This window comes from Aspergillus wentii (genome assembly GCF_001890725.1).
Source record: "Aspergillus wentii DTO 134E9 unplaced genomic scaffold ASPWEscaffold_6, whole genome shotgun sequence".
Taxonomy (NCBI): Eukaryota; Fungi; Ascomycota; class Eurotiomycetes; order Eurotiales; family Aspergillaceae; genus Aspergillus; species Aspergillus wentii.
In genome coordinates, this window is record NW_024467837.1 from 1,712,936 (window position 1) to 1,735,627 (window position 22,692).

At 48.7% G+C, this 22,692-nt stretch overlaps 11 protein-coding genes across 11 annotated transcripts; 4 read left to right on the forward strand and 7 right to left on the reverse strand.

Annotated features, from left to right (window-relative positions):
• Positions 1–378: 378 nt before the first annotated feature.
• ASPWEDRAFT_43321 (putative MFS transporter) lies at positions 379–2,275 on the reverse strand. The gene is made up of 2 exons (XM_040836002.1): positions 1,084–2,275; positions 379–1,029 (listed from the first exon to the last, which is right to left on the reverse strand). Exons 1-2 carry the CDS (start codon positions 2,007–2,009, stop codon positions 732–734), a joined length of 1,224 nt encoding a protein of 407 aa, XP_040686919.1. The 5' UTR covers positions 2,010–2,275; the 3' UTR covers positions 379–731.
• A 1,180-nt stretch (positions 2,276–3,455) lies between these two features.
• ASPWEDRAFT_30342 (dienelactone hydrolase) lies at positions 3,456–5,004 on the forward strand (the record flags this gene model as incomplete). Its single annotated transcript, XM_040833391.1, has 3 exons — positions 3,456–3,699; positions 3,750–4,187; positions 4,253–5,004. 3 exons carry the CDS (start codon positions 3,456–3,458, stop codon positions 5,002–5,004), a joined length of 1,434 nt encoding a protein of 477 aa, XP_040686920.1.
• Positions 5,005–5,109: 105 nt separating this feature from the next.
• On the reverse strand, positions 5,110–6,500 carry ASPWEDRAFT_159897 (D-serine ammonia-lyase DSD1; the record flags this gene model as incomplete). Its single annotated transcript, XM_040829771.1, has 4 exons — positions 5,110–5,561; positions 5,622–6,108; positions 6,164–6,280; positions 6,330–6,500. The coding sequence occupies 4 exons, from the start codon at positions 6,498–6,500 to the stop codon at positions 5,152–5,154; spliced, it is 1,185 nt and encodes a 394-aa protein (XP_040686921.1). The 3' UTR covers positions 5,110–5,151.
• A 346-nt stretch (positions 6,501–6,846) lies between these two features.
• Positions 6,847–8,748, reverse strand: ASPWEDRAFT_138156 (glutamine synthetase family protein). Its single transcript, XM_040829371.1, has 5 exons — positions 8,177–8,748; positions 7,856–8,118; positions 7,752–7,804; positions 7,016–7,696; positions 6,847–6,964 (listed from the first exon to the last, which is right to left on the reverse strand). The coding sequence occupies exons 1-5, from the start codon at positions 8,595–8,597 to the stop codon at positions 6,934–6,936; spliced, it is 1,449 nt and encodes a 482-aa protein (XP_040686922.1). The 5' UTR covers positions 8,598–8,748; the 3' UTR covers positions 6,847–6,933.
• Positions 8,749–9,050: 302 nt separating this feature from the next.
• ASPWEDRAFT_159902 (uncharacterized protein) lies at positions 9,051–11,861 on the forward strand. Its single transcript, XM_040829772.1, has 7 exons — positions 9,051–9,320; positions 9,376–9,602; positions 9,658–9,925; positions 10,228–10,637; positions 10,687–11,159; positions 11,214–11,625; positions 11,682–11,861. Exons 1-7 carry the CDS (start codon positions 9,095–9,097, stop codon positions 11,793–11,795), a joined length of 2,130 nt encoding a protein of 709 aa, XP_040686923.1. The 5' UTR covers positions 9,051–9,094; the 3' UTR covers positions 11,796–11,861.
• A 249-nt stretch (positions 11,862–12,110) lies between these two features.
• Positions 12,111–13,391, forward strand: ASPWEDRAFT_174663 (uncharacterized protein; the record flags this gene model as incomplete). The annotated part of the gene is made up of 1 exon (XM_040831248.1): positions 12,111–13,391. One exon carries the CDS (start codon positions 12,111–12,113, stop codon positions 13,389–13,391), a length of 1,281 nt encoding a protein of 426 aa, XP_040686924.1.
• A 704-nt stretch (positions 13,392–14,095) lies between these two features.
• On the forward strand, positions 14,096–15,180 carry ASPWEDRAFT_43328 (oxidoreductase, short-chain dehydrogenase/reductase family). The gene is made up of 3 exons (XM_040836003.1): positions 14,096–14,602; positions 14,659–14,695; positions 14,749–15,180. Exons 1-3 carry the CDS (start codon positions 14,125–14,127, stop codon positions 14,987–14,989), a joined length of 756 nt encoding a protein of 251 aa, XP_040686925.1. The 5' UTR covers positions 14,096–14,124; the 3' UTR covers positions 14,990–15,180.
• ASPWEDRAFT_114939 (Zn(II)2Cys6 transcription factor) lies at positions 15,116–16,867 on the reverse strand (the record flags this gene model as incomplete). Its single annotated transcript, XM_040828535.1, has 2 exons — positions 15,116–15,943; positions 15,995–16,867. 2 exons carry the CDS (start codon positions 16,865–16,867, stop codon positions 15,116–15,118), a joined length of 1,701 nt encoding a protein of 566 aa, XP_040686926.1.
• A 515-nt stretch (positions 16,868–17,382) lies between these two features.
• ASPWEDRAFT_114563 (putative acid phosphatase) lies at positions 17,383–18,700 on the reverse strand (the record flags this gene model as incomplete). The annotated part of the gene is made up of 2 exons (XM_040828503.1): positions 17,383–18,444; positions 18,509–18,700. The coding sequence occupies 2 exons, from the start codon at positions 18,698–18,700 to the stop codon at positions 17,383–17,385; spliced, it is 1,254 nt and encodes a 417-aa protein (XP_040686927.1).
• A 413-nt stretch (positions 18,701–19,113) lies between these two features.
• ASPWEDRAFT_43331 (nitronate monooxygenase) lies at positions 19,114–20,624 on the reverse strand. The gene has a single exon (XM_040836004.1). It carries the CDS (start codon positions 20,412–20,414, stop codon positions 19,323–19,325), a length of 1,092 nt encoding a protein of 363 aa, XP_040686928.1. The 5' UTR covers positions 20,415–20,624; the 3' UTR covers positions 19,114–19,322.
• A 272-nt stretch (positions 20,625–20,896) lies between these two features.
• ASPWEDRAFT_138173 (putative ribosome associated DnaJ chaperone Zuotin) lies at positions 20,897–22,557 on the reverse strand (the record flags this gene model as incomplete). The annotated part of the gene is made up of 3 exons (XM_040829372.1): positions 20,897–22,119; positions 22,173–22,313; positions 22,405–22,557. The coding sequence occupies 3 exons, from the start codon at positions 22,555–22,557 to the stop codon at positions 21,073–21,075; spliced, it is 1,341 nt and encodes a 446-aa protein (XP_040686929.1). The 3' UTR covers positions 20,897–21,072.
• Between the last annotated feature and the right edge of the window lie 135 nt (positions 22,558–22,692).

A 22,692-nucleotide genomic window follows, 5' to 3' on the forward strand; every position in this document is an offset into this window, starting at 1 on the left:
TCTCAAGATGCTCCACGCAGGACTACCTTAGTGCCCAACATGACCTTTTGATCATTTTCACCCTTGCCACTAAGATAAATCTAGATTGAATAGGCGATTTACCATAGCTATACGTACCAATTTAAAGGAGAATTTGCCAGCAAATCGGAACATCTAAACTGAATTACACTAGTCTGAACCTTGGCTCTACGATGACTACGCAGAAAAACACACTGCATGCCTCGGCAACTGAAAATATCTTTTGAATCAATACATCTCCTACAGCTTTCATTTTTCATGAGTCGTAGAAGAATATGCGATGCTAACTACCCTCCTAGACCAAGGATGTGAAACGATCCGGTGGAACTTGTTGGCTATGACTAGGCAGTCAATCATCCCCGGAAGTAGTAATCATATACCGATTGGCCTGCGACGAACAGAAACCGTGTCTGCTAAATATACCGCCGATCCCCCTCAATTGCATGGGATCAATGCTGATTCAACTAAGGTACTTATCGGCTAATATAGCGAATAGAACAGCTCGATGTCAATAGATAGGATGGATTACACGATAGAAAGACCAATTCAACCAACAAATATCAAGGGTAGAGTGAGTTATGTTTAAGACCTGCATTGCATATACTCGTCTGATTCAACTACCGTATTATCATTGTTAACTGTGAGCTATTTCATCTATTCTTCAACATTATTTGACCCAGGAGAAGATGCAACAAGACACGCTGCGATACTTGTCACTCTTCCTCTTCATCATCCTCGGGAATCAATCTCTGCCGCTCTTCATCATCGCCTTCTTCCTCCTTCTCTTTCATATCCCTCCCAGACAGATAAACAAACGCAACTAATGCAACCCCGACTAGAAATCCAGCACCGGTCAGAAAAGCATTAATGGGAATTGGGTCGTCGTGAAACAAGCTGTGAGTAAGGGTGTCCAGGCCGTATTGTGAGAAATTCACCAAGCCCGAAAAGCAAATGATGGTCCCATATACACGGCCGAATGTTGCGAAGCCGAACACTTTCGTGGCATAGTCACTAAAATGGGGATAATTAGAATTTGCCAGTTGTTATGTCTGAGATGAAACTTACGACATGGCGGAGTAATAAAGTGGTCGCAACAGAACGAACAAAGAGACAGTTATGTACCCAGCCCATATTGCTGGTACCGAATTCAGCGCTCCAACGGCAGTGGTCAACACCACGATTATGGTAAGCGTGGCTGGAACGCTGAGTTGATCTAGCAAGATCCCTATCAAGGGAGTGGAGATGACACCGCCCACCGGCAATGCTATATCGAAAACATTGTTAATCAGACTGGCCTGCTCTTTCGAGCCCAGCATATACTCGTACTGCGACCTGATTGTAGCGATGAAGTAATTCATTCGCAACATCTGCAGCACAGTCATCAGCGTGATGAGAATGAACCACGGCGTGGCCATTTGCTTGTGCGCGGGCTGGCCATGGAGAGCGCCCCAAACACCACTTGTTTCTTGGCGCTCCTCTTCGTACACCTCTCGTTGCTTCCTTTCGTCCTTGCCTCCAAGCACTTCGTCGAGTTTGCGCATCTTCTTGTGCCGCCGTTCTGCACGCTGGCTTCGGACCCGCCGGAGCTCTGAGTCACTTTCGATATCCTCGTCTGACTCGTGGACATCGCGGGTGGCATCCGCAGCTTTATCAATCTTGACCTCGAGTTGCTGGACCGATTGGTAGTCTCTAGAGGGCATAAAAGTCAATAAAGAGACAAGAATAAGCGCCGGTACGATGAGATAGCCCAGGAAGAACTTGGCTGGCGTGAAACCTTTATCAGTTGTGTAGTAGAGTACCCCATAAAACAGATAAACTGCAGCGGAAGCATCAAAGGCGCCAGTAACAAGGGCAACAATCGTTCCTGCGTATCTTGGGAAGGCGTGCGCAATCTGGAACGAGGGAACAAAGATAAAAGTTCCTCCTAAGGCTAGGAAGATGTTGCCAATTATATATCCATCAAAGTCAGGCCGGAAGAAGGAGTATGCCATTAGAAGGCTACCTGCGGTGAGGAGGGCGCAACTTGCAAATCCACAAACGCGAGAGCCATAGCGATCGAGAATGGTTCCTACTGGGAGTGCGGAGACGTTCGCAGTTATCGATGCAACGGTGAAGAACAAATTCAACCTGTCGCGGTATTAGAACATCGTTGATGAGTGTGCGAAAGCCAAAGGCTTACCTGAGATCCTGCTTATAGCATACATCGACATTATCTTGTAATTCTTCGTCCGTACACAATTCACGGTAGACACCCTCCGATACCAAAACAGGTTTGAGTGCTGCAAAGCCGAAGACGATTCCTGACGCGAACCAGCACGCGAATATTGTGGCAATCACCTGGGCTTTACAGGGTTAAAAAGAGCCATTCTACAGAGGAGTGCAATGTTCTCACCAATTCTTCTTGCTGTAGAAACATTATAGGCAGCAGTTCCCGGCTTGTCGTCTGCTTCAAAGTGAGGTTGTGGGAAAACGTCATAGCTTATCTCGCGACGAATGGGGGGGAGCTGCTCAGTTATCTCTGGAAATTCTGGTTCACGGTCGACGCCGTCAATTGCAGAAACATGCTGCACCAGAGACATTGTCCGTGTATAGCAGGAATTGACTATACAAGTAACAGAGCTCTAGGTGGGAGGGTGTTGGTGTTCTTAAGGAGAAGAGATAAGGCGTATTCTTGAGGCTGGAAGCTTCTGGAGCTTCAAGCTTTGTTGCCAAAAGAATCTCGCCACGCAAGGGTTTCTTTTCTTGTTCGGAACTGACTTTGCATTCTATGAGACACGAATTATCAGGTGATCGATTGTCTTATATATAGCCATGGTAGCATAATGAATTGATATATTGAGAACGAGCGATCCATTGAATCAAATATTTGTTCCTTGGACCAGTTTCAGCAACAATTCAAGCCAAAACCGACTGCACTCAAGGCTGGAACCAAGACTGAGACTGTATTGGTATTACCATCCGTGTAATAAAAACCACGTGGACAGGGCACGTGCCAGACCGTTTTCTGTCATTTCCTATCATTTTGAGACTGTCAGTTTGATCGTCTCCTCCAACTTGCAAGACACTGAGTCCATCTCGTCTTTCAGCATTTATCATGAAACGAATGCCCCAGGCACACTGAAAGGGCATCAGATGATAGGTTATCCCAGATCCCACCATCCTGTCATGCAATTAATTTATCCTTGGATCCCGAGACGCGATGACGTCGCGGGTGGGAAGCATTGAGTGCCAACCCCGGGCAAGTGACGTATGCTTATCCCGGTCAGATGAGAATCTACAAAAGACTTCTCTGATGGTGGGTTGGCAACGCTTTATTATACTATTGTCTCATTTCAAAGGCTTATCTTCGATCTTTTCTTTTTCTTATTTCCGCTAAGAGATTTGATATTTATATTGTTGATAGATCTGTCCGATACTGACCCACGGGAAGCCCAGAAATGGCACTGATTTCCATTAACACTGGTGGTTCCAGTGGATTTCTGTATAATTCTGGATCAGGAACCGCTCGTCTCTGCATCACCGCAGAAACACCTGATTTCGACAATGAGACACTGCGTAATTGGAAGGATGAAGGGTTCGACGTAGTGTATATCGCATACAACAATGGAGGGAAGGAATACATTAGCCAGTTGAGGTCGGTCAAGGAGGGACTGGGCGTGGGTGAGAACTATGCCATCATCGGTAAGTTGATCACTCTTCGAGAGCCTGATCGAGCCCTGCTGATTTGACAGCCTTTGGTGATGCTGCATCTTTCTGCCTCGACTATTTTATCAAACCCACAGCCGCCAGTCGTCTCTGCGCTCTCATTGCCTACTACCCAACGAATATCCCAGACACAAGGTCCCATTTCCCACCTACCCTCCGCGTCCTGACACATCTAGCGGGTTCGACAGTGGATGTCACAACAGTACCAACTGCACTTGGGTTGCAGGGGAAGAAACGTCGAACGACACGGCGGATTCAACCTGGAGTCGGCACTGGAGAGCGTATTAACATTGGACACCCTGCCTACACCTATGAATACGTACAGCCAGGGTTTGCGGAACATGATCTGGATGAATACAACCGGCTGTCCTGTGATCTTGCTTGGACTAGAACTCTACAGCTTTTGCGGAAAGGATTCGGAAAGGACCCTGATCTAGAAGCGAAATGGGAAGACCACCAAGAAGGTATGTGGAACAAAACCTCACTAGTATTAAACTTTTCAGAGACTAACTACGGTGTTCATCCAAAGGCAAATTCTTCTCGTCAGATATTTCGGAAACAATGGACCCCTATGCGACTCATATTACTTCAACTGTCACATATACGCCCACTCAGAGCGGCGGTATTGGATGGCATGCTCTGCGTCGCTTCTACGAACAAAACTTTATCCGCAAGCTACCTCCTTCCATGCGGCTGCGACTCATCTCACGTACTGCCGGCGCGGATCGAATTGTGGATGAGCTCTATGTAACCTTCGACCACACGCACGAGATTCCGTGGATGCTCCCTGGCGTACCCCCAACCAACCGGAAAGTTGAAATTATTATTGTCAGCATCGTTAGCATACGAGCTGGAAAGCTATGCTCGGAGCATGTCTATTGGGACCAAGCCAGTGTCCTGGTTCAAGTTGGTTTGTTGGACCCAAAACTTGTTCCCCAAGGTGTTCAAGGTGTAGATCGTCTGCCTGTTGTTGGCAGGGAGGCTGCAAGAAGAATCTTGCATGAAAATCCAGAGACCGAAGAAGAATACCATAATCGATTAATTCGAAGAGCTCGCGCAAAGAGCAAGAATAATGGTAAACACACTTTGGTTGAGGAGTCCGGGACGGAGTTGAAGAGCGAGACAGAGGCTACAAAACCACCCAAGAACAAAGGAAAGTCTGTTCAGCGAGAACCCTCTTCAACTGAGAAGGATAAAGGAGAAGAGACTGAAACGGAAACGCAACCAAGAAAGGAGAGTGCTGCGTATGTGGAGGATGATAATGCTGAGAACGACGCCTGAGCTGGAAGCAAATCCTCCAATTTCTTCTTCTTTTCTCTCCTTCTATGTTGGCTCCTTTTGCAACGATATACTTTATATATATTTTCTTAATAAATTGTTTATTACAGTCATACTATATCGCCTTATCTCATGATGCTTGACGGGGGTTTACCATCCCTTCCACGGGACCCAAGTCTCCCTCACCGTGTCATTCTCATCCACCACATAATAAACATGATGTGCCGCAGCTGTAATACAAGCATGTTGGCAATACAACATCACTTTCTGTCCCACCCGGAAGGTCTCTTCTACCTTTGTACCCGCTGCTGAATTATCCACTCCGAGGATGCCATGCTCTTGCGCCATGCGAACAACCGCCCACCCCGGGAACTCTGGTGTAGCCCCAAAACCAGATGATGTACTCGTTTCTTTGGACAGAGCGACGGTGCCCGCGTTTACAAGTGCCTCATTCCGCTCCGGATAGACACTGCAGACTTCGGCAAGGATGCGAATCGCCTGTTGCTTGTTGGTGACCAACCCTGTGCAGACTTGCTGGATATCATTTGTGGGGAAGTTTCCTGTCCATTCATCAGCATTTCTTGTCATAGACATAGAATCCATAATATGCATATACGAACCAGCATGCAACTCCACCTCCATATCCGTCGGAATCCCATCCCTCAACGAATCAACCACATGAGCCGTAGGAGTCGAACCAACAGAAACAACCACCTTCCGCCCCTCCCTTCTCGACAAATTCTCAGAAGCCTTAATAACACCCTCAACTTCAGCCTTCAGTACACCCTCCGCCGCCTCCCTCGTCCGACACCCATACGAGTGGCCCGCGTGACAATAGAACCCATAAACAGACGCAGCAGGCGAGGCCTCGATACGCTGAACGAGCTTCGGGAGCGCAGGCGAAGAATTCTCCATTCCGGCTCTGTGGGATCCTACGTCGACTTTGACGAAGACTTCCCAGTGGGGAATGGAGGGGCTGGAAGCGGCGAAGTCTTCGAGGGCTTGGATTTGTTGTTCGTTGTCAACCATGAGGAGGATTTTGAGGGATTGGGATATTTGGACGAGGTGGGGGAGGGCGCTGGGGTAGATGGGGAGGCCGTAGAGACACTTTTATCTGTTAGATTTGGATTCATTTTGAAACGAGGGAAAATGGATATAGTACCTCATCTAGTATCCCCTCCTTGACTAACGGAAGAGCACCTCTGATTTCACACAATGTCGATGCGACAATTCGACGATGAAGTCCATTACCGAGCATCGTTCTGGTAACTTCAATTGACTGCCATGGTATTAATACAGTGGTTCTGCTGGATAGAGGCGCAACTCACCTTGAGCGTCTTGACATGCGGTCTGAACGAAATATTCAAGTTCTTAACATCTTCATGTAGTCGCTGAATATTTCTTTCCAGAACTGGTTTGCTGAGAATAAATGATGGGGTAGGGAGGTCTGAGGCCGGACGGCCGATGAAGGACGCGTGGTTTTGGAGGGAGAAGTCCATGTTTGTCGCATTGATATGTGTATATTGCTTACAACTGCTTGGCCTGCAATTGTTTCGAGAAAAAGAGAGAGGAGTAAACGGAGGAACAGAAGATAGATATACTTCCAATGTGTTTTGCGTGCGGGGCCATCTCCGCAGGGAGTTGCTGCATGTTTTCCGCAGGAATTTGTTATCTGTTTTCCGCAACCGAGTGCTACCTCGCTATACAACGGCATTGCGATTGATGGTCTACTAAACGTGGGGTGGATGTCGTGGGGGTACAAACGGTAGATCGGCAGTTTGTTATCGACGTTGTTGTTTTGCAATTGAGAGACGCTCACTGACGTTTTACATTCTATTGCTTGACAAATAAAGGTATATTCAATTGCATATTGCTGATGATTCATATTTATGTACAGGACGCATATAAAACAAATATACTTAATAGGCTAAATCATACAGTCTCAATGTATCGCTTAAACTCCCTAGACACACTGTTAGTTTGTATTCAAAATGCTGCTTGAATGAAGACTTACCAATCAGTCACAGTTTCTCTCCACAGTCGCAATTCATGCTCCCGAGTCGCGGTGAAGAAGTCTACAAACTCTCCATCCAAGATCTCCCGTGCGATGCTATCAGGAGCGGAGAAGCGCTTCAACGCCTCTTCCAGTGTAGATGGTAGCAGCTCCGGACGAGGATCATTGGGTTGACGTGCAGACATGGGCGGGACCTTGATTTCGAGCTTCTTTTGAATACCCCGCCATCCAGCAGCAAGGATAACACTCAATGCGTAGTGAGGGTGCAGGTCTGCACCGGGGATTCGAACCTCAATTCGTGTAGCACCGGGCTTACAGACAGGAGGCGTGATGAGACGCAGAGAAGCAATGCGATCCTCCAATCCCCAAGTGACATTCACAGGAGCCCAAAAGTTTTCAACCAGACGCTTGTATGAGTTGATGGTAGGAGCGAAGAGGGGCATGATAGACGGCAATGCCTCAAGGATACCAGCGAGGAATTGTCGACCCATGTCCGACAGTCCAGCTGCATCGGGCCAGGGGGCATTGGTGTCTGGTGTTTCTCGGGCAAAGAGGTTGCGCCCTTCAAGATCGCAGAGGGAGACGTGGATATGCCCGGAGCTACCAGGCTGTCCCTGGATTGGTTTTGCCATGAAGCAGGGTGTGACGCCGTGTTCAATGCCTATGGATTTGGCCAGAAGCCTGGTATTTGTTAGTGAGGGCTGGTAATAAATCAGTAGTGTTCCAGGTCACATACTTGAATAGCGAGACTCGGTCTGCCATTTCGGTCACTTCACAGACTTTGAGTGCCTGTAATGCATTAGATATCGTTATAAGCCATCGTACCAGGAAGCAACTTACTGCTTCATAGACACCCGGTCCGCCTTCAGTGTGCCACCCCTCAATACCACAATTGAACTGCGCACTGGTGTTGAAGATATCGTAAAAGTATTTCTTGTGCGCCACGGGCCGCGTTGCGCTGTATGAGAAACTGCCTGTGGTCAACGGGCGCAGGGCATGGGGGGCGTTCTTTTCGAGGAAGGCAGCAAGGTCGTGGTGTTGAGAGCCAATGGCACCGTATCCGTCTTGCGAGGGGGTTTGGAAGTTCATGAATTCCAGCTCAACTGTTAGAAATCAACATGTTAGAAAAGACCCGGTGTTGAGTAATGGTGTCAAACCTACCTCCGGCCATTGCCTGGCAGTTCGAACTCGCCAGTTGGTCACATAACGACTTCAACATGCTCCGTCCATCTGCAGAAACGTGTTTGTTGTCACCGTACTCAAAGCGAACCAGGAAAAAAGGAATTTCATCCTCCCATGGTATCCTTCGGAACGAGCTCAGATCTGGAACAGCAATAAAATCCGCATATCCTGATTCTGGCGGGGCAATGCGCGCATCTGTTGTGTACAGCATATCTTGCATGTCCCAGCCAAAGACGGCGGAGCTCATGCCGAAGCCCTTCTGCGCAATGCCCAGGAATTTCTCCTTGGACATCACCTTTCCGCGGAGGATGCCATCGCAGTCGAGACCAGCGACTTTGACTTTAATGTCGTTTGCGAGGAGGTCGGGGAGAGTCTCCACGGTTACTGTGTTGGTAGACATGATTATTCTGAGAGCATTCAGGGTCACAACTAGGGTACAATTGAACCTGAACTGTCTTCAATCTTCAAGATAGAATAAAATAAAAGGCGAAAGGAGGAAAAAAAAAATGCGCAGGGGAATGCGCTCTTAATAAGAGCCCATTGAAGCGCCCGGCCTCCACTGTAAAGTCCATCATTGCCTCGGCGCAATGGCTCCAAACGACGCGACTCGTCATCGCGAGCAATTGAAACTATCCACAATGGTCCAGCTTCCTGATAACCGCTCCTGATGATGATGATGATGCTGTTGACCGCGTCGAGGAGAATTGGAGAAGCTCCACGGACCGCGCTGCGGGGATGAGGGGCAACGTGGGAGCGCGCTTATCGATAAGGCGATAGGAGAGGGCGATAGCTTCTCCAACAAATACAAAGACACGCTGGAATGTTATTACTTGACATTATTACTATCTCACCACTTCTTCTGACTGATCAATTCTATTCAGTATTATCATAGCCATCATGCGTGCTATTCGTATCGCTATTCTCGAGTGTGACACCCCTATCGATCCGGTCAAGGCTCGGTATGGAACATACGGCGACAGATTTGAGCATTTGCTCAGAACGGAGCTGAAAGAACTGGATTTGGATCCTGAAATTGAGCTGCAAGCTACTAAGTGGGATGTGGTTAATATCCAAGTGTACCCAAAGCCAGAAGAATTTGACGCAATTCTTTTGACGGGCAGCAGTAAGTCTGTGGAGCGACAAGAGGAAGTTAGGAACGAGAGTGCTAACGATATTAGAGCACGATTCTTTCGCAGATCATCCATGGATAATTAGCCTGACAAATTTCGTGCACGACGTATATCACCAGCATCAAAAGCCTATCGTCGGTATATGTTTCGGACATCAGATCCTCGCACGAGCACTGGGGGCACGAGTTGGCAGAAGCGATGCGGGATGGGAAGTCGCAGTGAAAAACGTATCGCTGAACGAAGCTGGGAAGGGCCTATTTTCAAAGGATACTCTGGTAAGCTTCAATGGGAAACTGGAAATGCAAGCAAGTTGACTGACTGGGATCAAAGGCTTTACATCAATTGCATCGCGATGTTGTTCACGAGGTCCCAAATGGATGCGTGAACCTGGGCTCTACTGACCGGTGTGGAATACACGGGCTATATCAACCAGGGCGGGTTATTACGGTGCAAGGCCATCCAGAATTTAGTGAATATGCCATTAGTAGAGTCCTCGAGATGCGACATGAGCAGAAAATCTTTGACGACAAGCTCTTCCAGGACTCCATGTCTAGGGCTGGAAATGCGCATGACGGTCGATTTTTTGTACAAACTGTCTGTAAATTTCTGTTGTAATGAATATTGGTATGGGATAATTTAGTATGATCAGCATCAATCTAATTTCTAAACATCAAGATATTCCATTTACAAGATAATATTAAGAGTAATAATGAGGGGGACTGGAGATAATTGGATTCGCCGTCGATTACCGCGCACTCCAGTTGATCCACACCCTCTTTATCTCCCCAGAGCGCGGCAATGCAGAAGCTGTGCTATCAGACAGCTATAAAGCTCAAGACCCTCTTCTCTTCAGCAATCGTTGTCAAGATCTCTCAATCAATTACAAACTACTACAAACAGATATCAAAATGTCGAACCAAATCCGCACCATCTCCCCCTCCACCAACCAAGTCATCTTCGAGCACCCCGGAACCTCCGTCGAAGAGGCACGCAAAATCGCCCAGGCTTCCCAAGATGCATTCAAATCCTACAAGAAGACTCCCTTTTCTGAGCGAAAATCTATCATCGTCAAGGCGCTCGATCTGATCGACGCTAACAAGGAGACGCTGAGCCATGAATTAACTACGCAAATGGGACGTCCCATTGCTTACTGTGCAAAGGAGATTGACACCATGCGGAAGCGTGCTGAATATCTTCTCAGCATTGCAGAGGGCTGCTTGAAGGAGATCCCAGGTCAGGCTGAAGCTGGCTTCAGACGATCCGTAAGAAAAGAGCCGGTTGGACCCGTTCTGATCTCGTGTGCATGGAACGTATGCTTTACAAACCCGAAAGCAATGTGATTTATATCTGACAAGATAGTACCCATACCTGATCGCCATCAACACCATTGTCCCGGCCCTTCTGGCCGGAAACTCCATCGTTCTCAGAGCCTCCCCTCAGACACCTATCATCGGCGAAAAGCTCGTCGCTTACTTCAACCAAGCTGGCCTCCCTCCGAACGTGCTACAATTGATCCATTGTGGAAGCTTGGATGTTCTGGATGAGATCGCCAAGATTGATGAGATTAAAGTAATCTCTTTTACTGGCTCCACAGCTGGAGGAATCCGGCTTCGCGAGGCGACTGCACGAAGAGTCGTGCCTCTCAACCTGGAACTTGGTGGTAACGACCCAGCCTATGTTCGATCAGATGCGGATCTAAAATACGTCGCTGGACAGGTTGTCGATGGCGCTGTCTTTAGCTCGGGACAGAGCTGCTGTTCCATCGAGCGAGTCTATGTTCATGCGGATGTGTATGATGCATTCGTGGGAGAGTTACAGGAAGAGCTGAAAACGTGAGTTATTGGTTCCATAGTCTCTGTCACCCCGATAACTTCTAACAACACTAGCTACAAACTGGGCGACCCTCACGACAAGACCACTACAACCGGTCCTGTGATCTCGAAGCAGGCAGTGAAAAACATCCAATCCCACATCGCAGATGCCCTCTCGAAGGGAGCCGTCGACGCAACACCAGCAAATGCAAGCTTCAACTCCCCGCCCGCTGAAGGGAACTACGTTGCTCCCACGCTCCTTCTTAATGTCACACACGAAATGGTCGTCATGCAAGAAGAGACATTCGGCCCAGTCATCCCAGTCATGAAGGTAGCAAGTGATGACGAGGCAGTCTCACTCATGAACGACAGCGACTATGGCTTAACAGCAAGCGTGTGGACTAAAGATGTGAAGCGCGGGGAGGAGTTGATCGAGGAACTAGAGGCCGGAACAGTATTCATCAACCGATGTGACTACCCGAGTCCAGTTTGTCTCCCTTATTTATGCAGTCCTGTCAACTCAGATACTAACAATTTCTCTAGGATCTTGCATGGATTGGTTGGAAGAATTCTGGACTGGGTTGCACCTTGGGACCTCATGGATTCGAGGCCTTTTATAAACTGAAGAGCTTCCATATCAAGGAAGCCCAGGCTTAGTTAATGTGTTAGGAATGTCTGTTGCTAGTTCTCATGTATCGTTATAGGAATTTATGTTGAATGACCACTATTTATCAAAACATTTAAAGTATCATGTACTAGTGAGTATCTCATGTCAATAATTCGCTCAGAGTTGCTTCATCTGAAGCCCGTAGTGACTATCAGGACTTTCGATGTTACATATCGATCGTGAATATCGATCGTGATATTTTTCTTACCCAAAAGGGAAATAAATTGAAAACGCCCAGCTCTCTCAACCTACAACAACTTCCCCTCTCTTTCTTCACTCTCCCCCAAGCCAGCGGACCATCAAAAATGTCTCCCAAATTTGACATCAAGATCATAAAACCGCTGGTACGCGTTCGTCCAAGAATTGAGGCAAATAAGCTCCTGGTAGAAGAGCCACCGCAGACTCGACGACTTCCTGACCTTCACTCCGATCGCTACGAGCCCTGTCTCCATCTTCACAAGGCCGGGATCCCCTACAAAATCTGGAGCGTTTGCGACATCTTGCAACTCCACGGATCACGCAAACAGCTTGGTCGTGATGATTTGGAGATCATAGTGAACAACACTGAAGACGCTGCTCGAGTCCTAGGGTCACATGGATACCTCCGCACGCAGAAGGGCACTCTGTATAACATATACCGCAAAGTGATTCGGCTCGTGAGTCTGAAGAACGTGTATCAGACCTTTGACGTTCCTGGCTCACTGGAGGCGAACCCTACTTTTATCTCTGCCCTGATCAATAGCGAGGACCTAGACACAGAGCGTGCCCATTATCATGAGCATGATGCAGTTTCCATCCCTGGAGTATACCTTTTGAGCGCTGCAGAGTCGAGATATCACCTCCTCGAGGTGGCGGCCCCGTTGCACATGCCTAAACCCGAACCCCAGCTCCATGAATATTTCGACTGGGCCGCTACAGTCTGGCTAGATACGAGGCAAGGCAGATTTTCTGGCCCGGTAGGACCTGTCAGCCAAGTGTTAATCGAGTTGGTGGAAGATCTTGACATAGTGTGGACGACGGAGTTTGAGAAGAAGATTCGGAAAGAGCACCGCCAACTGCTCCTTGATCTCATGTGGTGGAAACAACGTGAAGGTCATACCTGGCCTTACTCATTACTCGCATTTATTGCCTTCACCATTCGCATGCGAACAAGAGAGAAAACTATCCGTGATCGAATTTTGACCGGTAAACACGTTCCGAAACCCAATGCTGCGCTTGTTCGAAAACGACCTTCTACGCCGTTCACTCTGTGGATTCCTGTCGCAACGGAAGGCATCTCTAAATACGATGCGAACCATATAAAACGGAGCCTACCAAAGCTCACATGGCTAGTAGAGTCCCGGCTAGCAGGTGGACATGTCGTTGTGTCTTTGAACATACCCTTCATGCACCAGACGAGGAGAGACGAGAATCAGAAAAAGAGCCTTGAGGTCAAGGACGACAAAGGCAAACCATTGGAATTCTGGAGGGAGGATGCAGCAATCTATTACAAGGAGTGCATTCCTGACCGTATCAGGTTTCCTCCAAAAAAGCGAGAGCTGAAAATTCTCCCCGATCGACGATATCCATATTCGCTCTTCGAATGACTCAATGGATTTACGAGATGCATGCATGCATGCATGTTGAATATGTGAGATAGATGCACTAGTTTCAATCATGACACGATAAAACAATCAGACTCCATACCTTGTAATAGAATTGCTCATATGATCTTCGTCCATCCCTGACTTCCCCAAATTCCTCATCGCGCTCCCACCAACCCCCATAGCGCGCTTCCGGACCGCGGGGTATCCATACCCACTTAATCCCACTTTATCTCCCAGTCACCGCCGCCTATTCCATCTCAGCAAATCAACACCCGTGTCACCATTCTTATCTCCATCGAAGATCCACCGAACGCGATAGCACCCTGTCGAAAGTCGAAAGTTGAGACCTCAAGCTGTGGTGGAGCCTTTCACAAGCTATGCTGGCTGAATGACTGATTACCGCGCGGCACACGCCACACATCCCACTATCGCCCAGGGTGCTTATAACTAACATATAAAGGGCAACACACTGAATTGATCTCATTTGTCTTTTTTCTATCATATCTCACATCTCTTCAATTCTTTATTTTTTTTTACTTCTTTCACGATTACTTCAATTTCTACCCCCATCTCATATTATCAGACACCATGGTTGGACGTTTGGCCGGAAAGAATGCCATTGTCACCGGCGCTGCGGGGTATGTGTTCCTTTTCGCTCTTCCCCCAACACGACGATTTTCTAACCAAAAATGTTCACAAAAACAGTGGCATTGGCCTTGAAACCACCATCCTCATGCTCCGCGAAGGTGCATCCGTCCTGATGACCGACATCAGCGGCCCGGGTCTCGAAAAGGCCCTGGCAAAGGTGAACGAAGTCGTCCCGCAGCGCGACGGCAAAGTCGAATTCAAGGTCGTCGACGTCTCCAAGGAATCCGATGTCGAGGCCGCGGTCGGTCACTTGGATAGCTGGGGCGGTCTGGATGTCATCTTCAACAACGCTGGTATCATGCATGCCCAGGACGGAGACGCGGAGGCTACTCCTGAGAAGATTTGGGATTTGACCATGAACATTAATGTGAAGGGTGTTTGGTATGGATGCAAGCATGCTGTGAAGAGCTTGAGGAAGCACGGCAAGACAAAGGGTAGTGTTATCAACACTGCTAGTATGGTCGCTTTGGTTGGTGCTGCGACTCCCCAGCTCGCGTACACCGCCAGTAAGGGTGCTGTCCTTGCTATGACGCGGGAATTGGCTATTGTGCATGCTCGTGAGGGTAAGATATCTCGCTCTGCTGGTGCTGTTTGGGATAAAGTCGGCTGACATGTGCAGGATTCCGATTTAACTCGCTGTGCCCCGCTCCTCTCAAGTAAGTTCCATCTCCCGATTGTTTCGAATATCTCAGGTCGCTGACAGATTCAGCACTCCTTTGCTGCAGGACTGGCTCGGTGATGACAAGGAGAAGAGATTCAGACGTGAAGTTCACTTCCCCACTGGCCGATTCGGCGAGGCCATCGAACAAGCCCACGCTGTCATTTTCCTGGCTAGCGACGAGAGCAGCTTTGTCAACGCCACTGACTTCGTTGTCGATGGTGGCCTGACAAAGGCGTATGTCACCCCCGAGGGCCCAGCGACCGCAGCCCCCCAGAACTTGGGCCACTAAGGGGTGGTATTCCCCACGGGAGCATCTGACTGAAGCTCTCTCCAGGAGTGAACGGAGGATGCTATGAGTTGATGAACGTTTTTTTGTATGATTATTATCAAGCCATGAATGATTTTTAAACCCACTTTATGCAAATGATATCCAAATTTGGTTCTGTTGCATAGCTCTGCAGATGTTCCAAGGTCCAGCCTCATCTATCGGCATCTGCCACATATGCTCAAGTAGTAGTAGTGTTCGCTGCATATTCCCCAAACCAAAAGTATTCACCATCACATCTAGCCTAGTCCTTAAACAAGCTTGCTGTTCTGAATCGGACAGGCAAGAGCCCACGACGGCAATGGGCCAGCAGAGACCCGAGTTGATCCGAGCGGTGGCTGACAGCTGATTGAGATACGACATTGCCTCTGCAATAGCCGTATCAACCAATCCTTTATGCATGCCATTTTCCGATCGACGGAAACCGCCCAGAGATGTGTAAAGATAGAGAAGCATCGCTTGTTGAAAGATTCTGCCTGCGAGGTAAACCTCTGGGGTGACGAAGGAAAACGGCGACCAGCGAAGTATCTGAGACTGCAATGAACCGAACATAGCGATATCATCGGCACTTGGCATCGCGGGTTCTCCATCAATCATCATCCATTGTCGACCCAGGTCAAAGATGCAAGGTATCAATAGTAAAAGCTCGAGCCAACATCCGCAGAGATTTCCCACGTATTCCGATTCGAGCAACTGGCGGGCTCTTTGTTCCAGGTCAAGATTCAGAAATAGCTGAGGGCTGACTCGTGCGTCTATTGATATCATGCTCACGGCAGCGGTATATGTATAATATTCAATAACAAAGTCTTTGAGATCTTTGGGAACTGCAGAATCACTTTGCGAAAGTAAGCGGATCAATAAAGAATTGGCGGCAGAGAGGTGGTCGAATATCGTTCCATTCATGTCGCCTTTGGCTGTCTTCATCGCCCCATTAGCCGCTTAAATTCAAAATAAGAATATACGCCATACCTCTGTGAAGCACATTACAAGAGCTCCGACCGTCAGCATCAAGGGATTCGATTCCTTTCCATCAATAAACTCCGTCACACCCTTCCGAAATAGCTGAAGGGCTTTCGTGTAGTGAGTCTGAGCAATTTGATCGGAATCATTCCGACACCGAAACGCCCGATGAGCCGCACTCTGCGTCAAAACAAGCTGAAGCAGAAGGTCACTTGTAAATGCCAGAGGAACAATCTGCACCAGAAATGGGTTGATCGGAGTAGAGCCATTGGCCATGCAATCGGCTGTCGTTGCCAGATAATGACTCAAGAGGTGGAAGGACTCATTACTATGTCCTGGGAGCATGGATAGGCTGCGTGGCATCAAATTCCCTATTGCCATCATCCCGGGTGCTTCTGGTTCTGGAACACTGGCCACTGGGGCAGGGAATGTCTGATGATGTACTAGAACATTGTCCACTTCTTGTGGGCTATTTTCCAAATTCATGTCATCATCTAGATCCGAAATGCTAGATAATTGTGTCGTTGAGACTGTAGAAGTGGCTGGCGATTGAGATGGTCGGGATGGCCGACTAGGACTTCCAACTGGCTCTGGGCTGTCGTGTTGCTCTTGCACATCGGTAGTATTATTATTGTCATTAGGTTCATTCAAAATCTGATTCACCAAGTCTGCAATAACATCTCGCCGCTCATCATTCGATCTAGTCGCCGTTCTGCCAGCAGATGGTACGTTGGATGGCCATTCGCAGCCAAGTTTATTTCGCACGCATCCACCACAAGTCGGCCGGGATTCATCGCACTTCTTCTTGCGCCGTCTGCAGGTCAAGCAACCGGTTCGGACGCGAACGATCGGCTGGGTCCGTGGCCGTTTATTGAGCGGCATCGGAGGAGAGAAATTGGCGTTAAAGGTCGTTAGCGGGAGAAAGATGCAAGTTCCATCGTTCGTGGAAGAAAGAGACGCAGAGGCGAGTGGCTGATAAGAGACCGAGTGAGATAGGGGGAGATAAGAGAGTGTGGGGTAATTGGGGCAAGGCGGTGTTCGGTACAACGTAGATCGACGAAGATAAAACAGTTAAGACAGAATTAATTGTTCAATAATAAGGGATGCAGAGTATCATTTATCTATATATAATGAAGAAGCGCACTTCTTGTAGAATGTGGAATAATAAATGGATGTGTGCGGAGTAAAGGATCATGACGGATCCCCTCTCTTCGTGTCATAAAAAAATACAACAGCCATTCATAACTGCGTTTCAACATGCGTGATATATATATACAAAAAGCAGACCAGGTGGTTATTTTATGAGGTGATGGGCGATAACACATCAATGAAACAGTTCAAGGTTGCTTATTGTGTAGTGCCGGTCTCGACATGGCCTCCCTGTAGAAAAAGTAACATCAGTAAAGTTCAGAAACAGAATGAGTGGTGCTACTTACCACCTTCCGGCTATATTTAATACCAACGTTGGTTCCACTGGCGGAATCGTAAGGGATAGGGCTGGTGTAGTTATAGGTAGCAGTGAGGTTCTTGTAGGTGTTCTTGACAATGTCAAGAATACCATGGCCTGCAGAGCAAGCACCCTTGGTCGTGGGAACAGGCCATCTAGGCAAATAGGTTGAGTATTTATTTCCAGACAAGGGGCCCGGGTACGAATGATTCAACTGCAAGTTGCTAGTGTCAACTTGATAGTTGGTGTAGCCAGTCTTTTCAGCCAAGAAGCTCAGAAGGTTGGCACCGCAGTCCCAACGACCCAGAGATGGAAGACCCCAGTTGGCTGACAAGGAGGAAACAATGGAGTAGTGAGTGTAGAAGGTGTCATCCGTGGTGTTCTTGAGCTTCTCAGGAACAGCACCACCAACCAAGAAGCTGTAGATCTTGTTGCCGATTTCATAGGTATCATTCTCATCGAAGGTAAGGAGAATCAGAGTGTCCTTGGTGAAGTACTCGTTTTCAAGCAGATCAGCAAGGAAGCGGTAGGTCCAGGAGCCAGCAAAGGTGATGTTGGTGTCGTGTGCATCGTTGGTCATGTTGGGGGTGATGAACATGTACTGGGGCAAGCGTTGTTTCTCCAAGTCATCATAGAAGTTGGTGAAGTTCTTGATCTGGCGGAGCCTCGTAGCGTTCTGGGTCACAGAGTCGAACATGATCAATGGGTTGTGCTTGCGGACATAGTCTTTCGGACCAGACTCTGGGTATTGGAACCCTTGGTAGCCAGGGTAAGGCAGGTGCTCCTGGTACTCACCCCAGGCGATGTGCTTGGTGTCGAAGACATCGGCAATGGTAGAGACATTGGCAGGAACTTGACGGAAGTCATCGTTATCCATTCCAAAGTCATCACCACCAGCAGAGGCACAATAGTTGGGCTGAGAAGGATGGGTGACGGCCCAGAGGTTGCTCAACACAACGCCCTTCTCAGCCAACTTGGAGAGATGAGGGTCTTTGGAGGCGGCTTGGTAGTCCTACGATGAGTCAAAACTTGGTCAGTTCCTGACTATTCAACTGCTTGCATAAGAGAATACTCACGGTGTTTTCCAACCAAATGTTCACGAAACGGTTGAATGCCAAACCCTCGACATTGGAGACGGGGGAATAAGGCAGCGTTGTCGCTTGAGCGGCCTCAATTTCGGATTGCGATGGGTACTGCTCAGAGGAAGTCTGAGCAGCAGCCAGCGACAGACCTCCCAAGAGGGTCACGAGAGTCTGTTTGGGGAACATTTTGCTGATACTGACTTGAAGATCGCAATGGAGGACAAGGAAAAAGTTGTATGTCACTGGGATATGACCAATATATACCCAGACAGTGAGGGGAAGGCTGTCGGAGAGCCCGCAGTCAAAGCAGCCCGCACTTTTTCTTCTCCTCACGACCGGGATGGACGGACCTGGACCCTCATGCACTTTCCAAAGGAACATCGCAATTGCATCGGCAAACACGTTGTAGTCGGACAAGCGCTGATTGGGTGGAATATGTAAAGCTAATCCATAATGGGGATAGGGTTCAGTATTTGACCCACATATCCACATGCCGTTTGCTTTGATTGGACATCATGAGAAGTCCTGTCAGCTGTTCTGGCCCGCACGTGCTTGCGTTGCGTTCAACGACCGGCAGAAGCATGAATAGCATCAAAAGTGGATATATTAGATCTCGGCTCATATTTGACTTGCTTGTGTCAAGGCTTGTTCATATCCCTATCTACTTAGTGCCGTCCGGCTGTTCAATTGACGAATCATTCATGTCGGATTATATATTTTGATCATCCTCATTATAAATCGTCAAATGCATGTCAACTTGTAAATTTCCGAGAATATTCCATCACCAACACTGATCATAGTCTAGAAATCACTCGTTTACAAACGTGAATCCCGTCAATCTCGCTATCGTATCCTGCCGAATCTTTCCCAGAATAGCCCCTGCATCCTGAACTTCCCCGATCAACCCAACGGCAGACCCGGCATACGTAGGCAATCTCCCCTCAGGCCCCCATCCAGCATCTCCCTTCTTTGTCTCCTCTTGAAATCGTCTCTGGAGCTCCTCAAAAGACACACCAGCTTGATGGTCGTCCCAGGTTCGATTCAGAATCGTACGCGGGCAAAATGGTTCTGGCCAGCCATAAGTGCCTTGGAGATGGTTGTAGAGTAATGTCCGCGTGGTAGACTTTGCTCCATCCGTGGCACGTACAACCTCATCCTGATATCCCTTTCGAATCCGTGCTTCCGTAGCAGCCAGGAACCGTGTCCCCATCACAACACCAGAAGCACCCAGACACAATGCTGCGGCCGTGCCGCGTGCGTCAGCGATCCCTCCTGTGGCGAATAGAGGAATGTCATGCCCCCCAAACACATCTGCTACTTCGGGAAATAGTGAGATAAGTCCCATGCCATCCGTAGCTCTGCCGTGACCACCAGCCTCTGACCCTTGCACGACCACCACATCCGGGCGAGTCGGGCTTTGAATAATCTCCTTCGCCTCAATGACGGTTCCAATCTGAATCCAGACCTGAGTCTGCGATGATGCAGCTCGTATTTTTTCCGTCCATAAATCCAAATCCTGCTGTCCATTTTGTGGTGCATAGAGCCAGACAGCGCAAGGTTTGTACTCTTTGACCGCAGACATGGCGGTATCAATATCATCTTTCCAGAGCAGGAAGCCCGCACCAACCGGCAGATTGGGGTAATCAGACGGCAAAGACAACAGCTTGGACGTGGACGAAGCACGGGATTTCTCGATCAGTCCTGCCGCTTCTTTCAGATCTGCAATTGTATCTGCGGTTTTGATATTCGGTCCGATGAATCCAAGACCGCCCGCTCTTGAGACAGCGACAGCCAGCGCTGGGCCCGCCATGACACGCATCGGAGCGTTGGCGATGAAAGGTGCCGAAAGCCATGGATACCGGGCCGATAGTTTAGTGGCTAGACTGGCAAGTTGCGACATTCTGCACGCTATATTATAGACGAAACCCTGGATTATATCGTGTAGTCTGCAGATAGAAGAGTGTTAACAATGTAATATCGTGACTCAATGATGTCCGAGGATAGTGGAAGCTGGGCCTGTGCCGGTTACTTCCATGCCAGTAGCCATTGGGCAATGAACGAATGCTGTAACTTACTATACCTCTTCAAGATCCTGTTTGGTGGCGGAATATATCCGGACAGGATGGAAAAGAAAGGATTATTGGGGCTTTGATGATGAGGTTGCAATGGCACTGCAGAGCGCGGAATTGCGGGGATACGGAGCTCGGATGTGTCTCACATGCAAATGATGATTTGTCGCACAATAAGTATTCGAAACAATGATAGTAGGTTGGGTCAACAGATATGTTGTGTTGGTTGGTGGGTGCAATGGATGATATATATAGTGATTGTGGCTTACTTTCAAACTGAGTTTATAGTAATAAATGAAGAGCATTGTCATATCCCATCAAAACTTTCTATTGATTCATGTCTCCGTAAGTCAAGAACAGCGCTATCTATCTATATACCTATGCAGGTAGCTGCAAGGTCATGCACATGTACTGTGTGGAGACTTTTAAAAATGAGAAGTCATGTCATAGACAAAGATAAAAAAAGCGTTAAGACATCACTGCATCCATCTAGAAGTTCTTGACCTCTCCCTCCTTGAGCTTGCCAGCACCGACAAGTCTCTTGGCCTCTTCGGCATACACACCCTTGACGGCAGCACCGTCCTTACCAGCAGCGGTGAGACGCTCAGCCAAAGAGGCAAGCTCCTCGGCCTCGAGCTTACCCATAAGGATGTCCAAGTCGGTCAGGACAGAGTCAACCTGGGCGGCAGAAGCGTCGCCAGACTCAGCAAAGTAGTTGACATCCTTGACAGAACCCTTGACAACACGTTTGTTCTTCTTGGTAGCGTTCTTGGCAGCCTCCTTAGCCTTCTTGGACTTTTCACGGTCAGCCTTGGCGGCCTCCTCGGCCTCCTTCTTGCGCTGCTCCTCCTCCAGACGGGCCTTCTCCTTCTCCTCAGCGAGACGCTTGGCCTCAGCCTCCTTCTCGAGACGCTTCTTGTCCTTGCCGGCACGAGCCTGCTGGCGGAACTTCTTGATTCTCTCATCCAGGGCGAGACAGTCGTCGACGAGGTGGCGGAGACGGGCAGTGTCTTCGGTCTTGCGCTTGCGGCGGGCGTTGGCGTTCTTCTTCTCAACGTGACGCTTCTGGTCACGGTTCTCGTTGTCATCGGGGACATCCTCGTCGAGGTATTCGAATGTACGCCAGCTGTCCATGTGGTACCAGAAGTTGTAGAAGGTCTCAACCTCCTCCTGGGTGCTGTTGTCGTCACCCAACTGAGGGACGGGCTGGGTCTTGGAGAAACGACCCTCGGCCTCGAAGACAGGGCCCCAGAGCTTGAAGAACTTGCCGTTGGCACACTCCTTCTTGGTGGGGGGCTCGACCTCAGCGGCCTCGTCGACGGAGTCGAATTGACGACGTCTGACGGGGTCCGACAGCAGCTCGTTGGCAATCTGGATGCACTTGAAGAAGCTGTCGTTCTCGTCACGGTCGCCAAGGGCAGCCTTCTTATCGGGGTGGTGACGAAGGACCTTCTTGCGGTGAGCACGCTTGATCTGCTCGGGGGTTGCACGCCAGCGGTATCTGGTCAGACCCAGAACAGCGTAGTGATCTTGGTGCTGTAAAATGGTCAGCGCCGTGATAAGAGCTCCTAGTTTACGAATAGACTGACCTTCCAGTCCTTGGCCTCTCTGGCAAGGGTCATGGGATCCTCAGGCTCGGAGATCTCTCCATCATCCTCATCCTCAGTCTTCTTGACATTGTGCTGGGCCTGGATTCTGTCATCCTCGGAGAAGGTACGGTTGTGGCGCCTCTAGAAGATTGTTAGGTGTTTGATTTTTGCATGTGTCTTTCTTTCACCCAAAAAAGACAAGAAAGAAAAATATATCAAGTGGAAAACATACTCGGCGAGCGTGGGCCAAGAAGTGAGGACCAACAGCCTCCAGGTTTCTCTGGGTGGCGCCAGACAGAGAGCCAACGGCCTTGAAGTCCTTATCGGCACTCCAGCCCTCAGGAAGGGCTGGGAGAGTGACATTGACGACCTGTGCGGTAGCCATTGTGATATATTCGAAGCTGGGTCGTTACACCTGGCTGTGCTTCGATAAAGAAAGATGATGGATTGAGGGGTGTTTAACGTTGTGCGCCGCTGGCGATCGAAGAGGGAAAAACGAAGTGCAATTTTTATTTTTTCT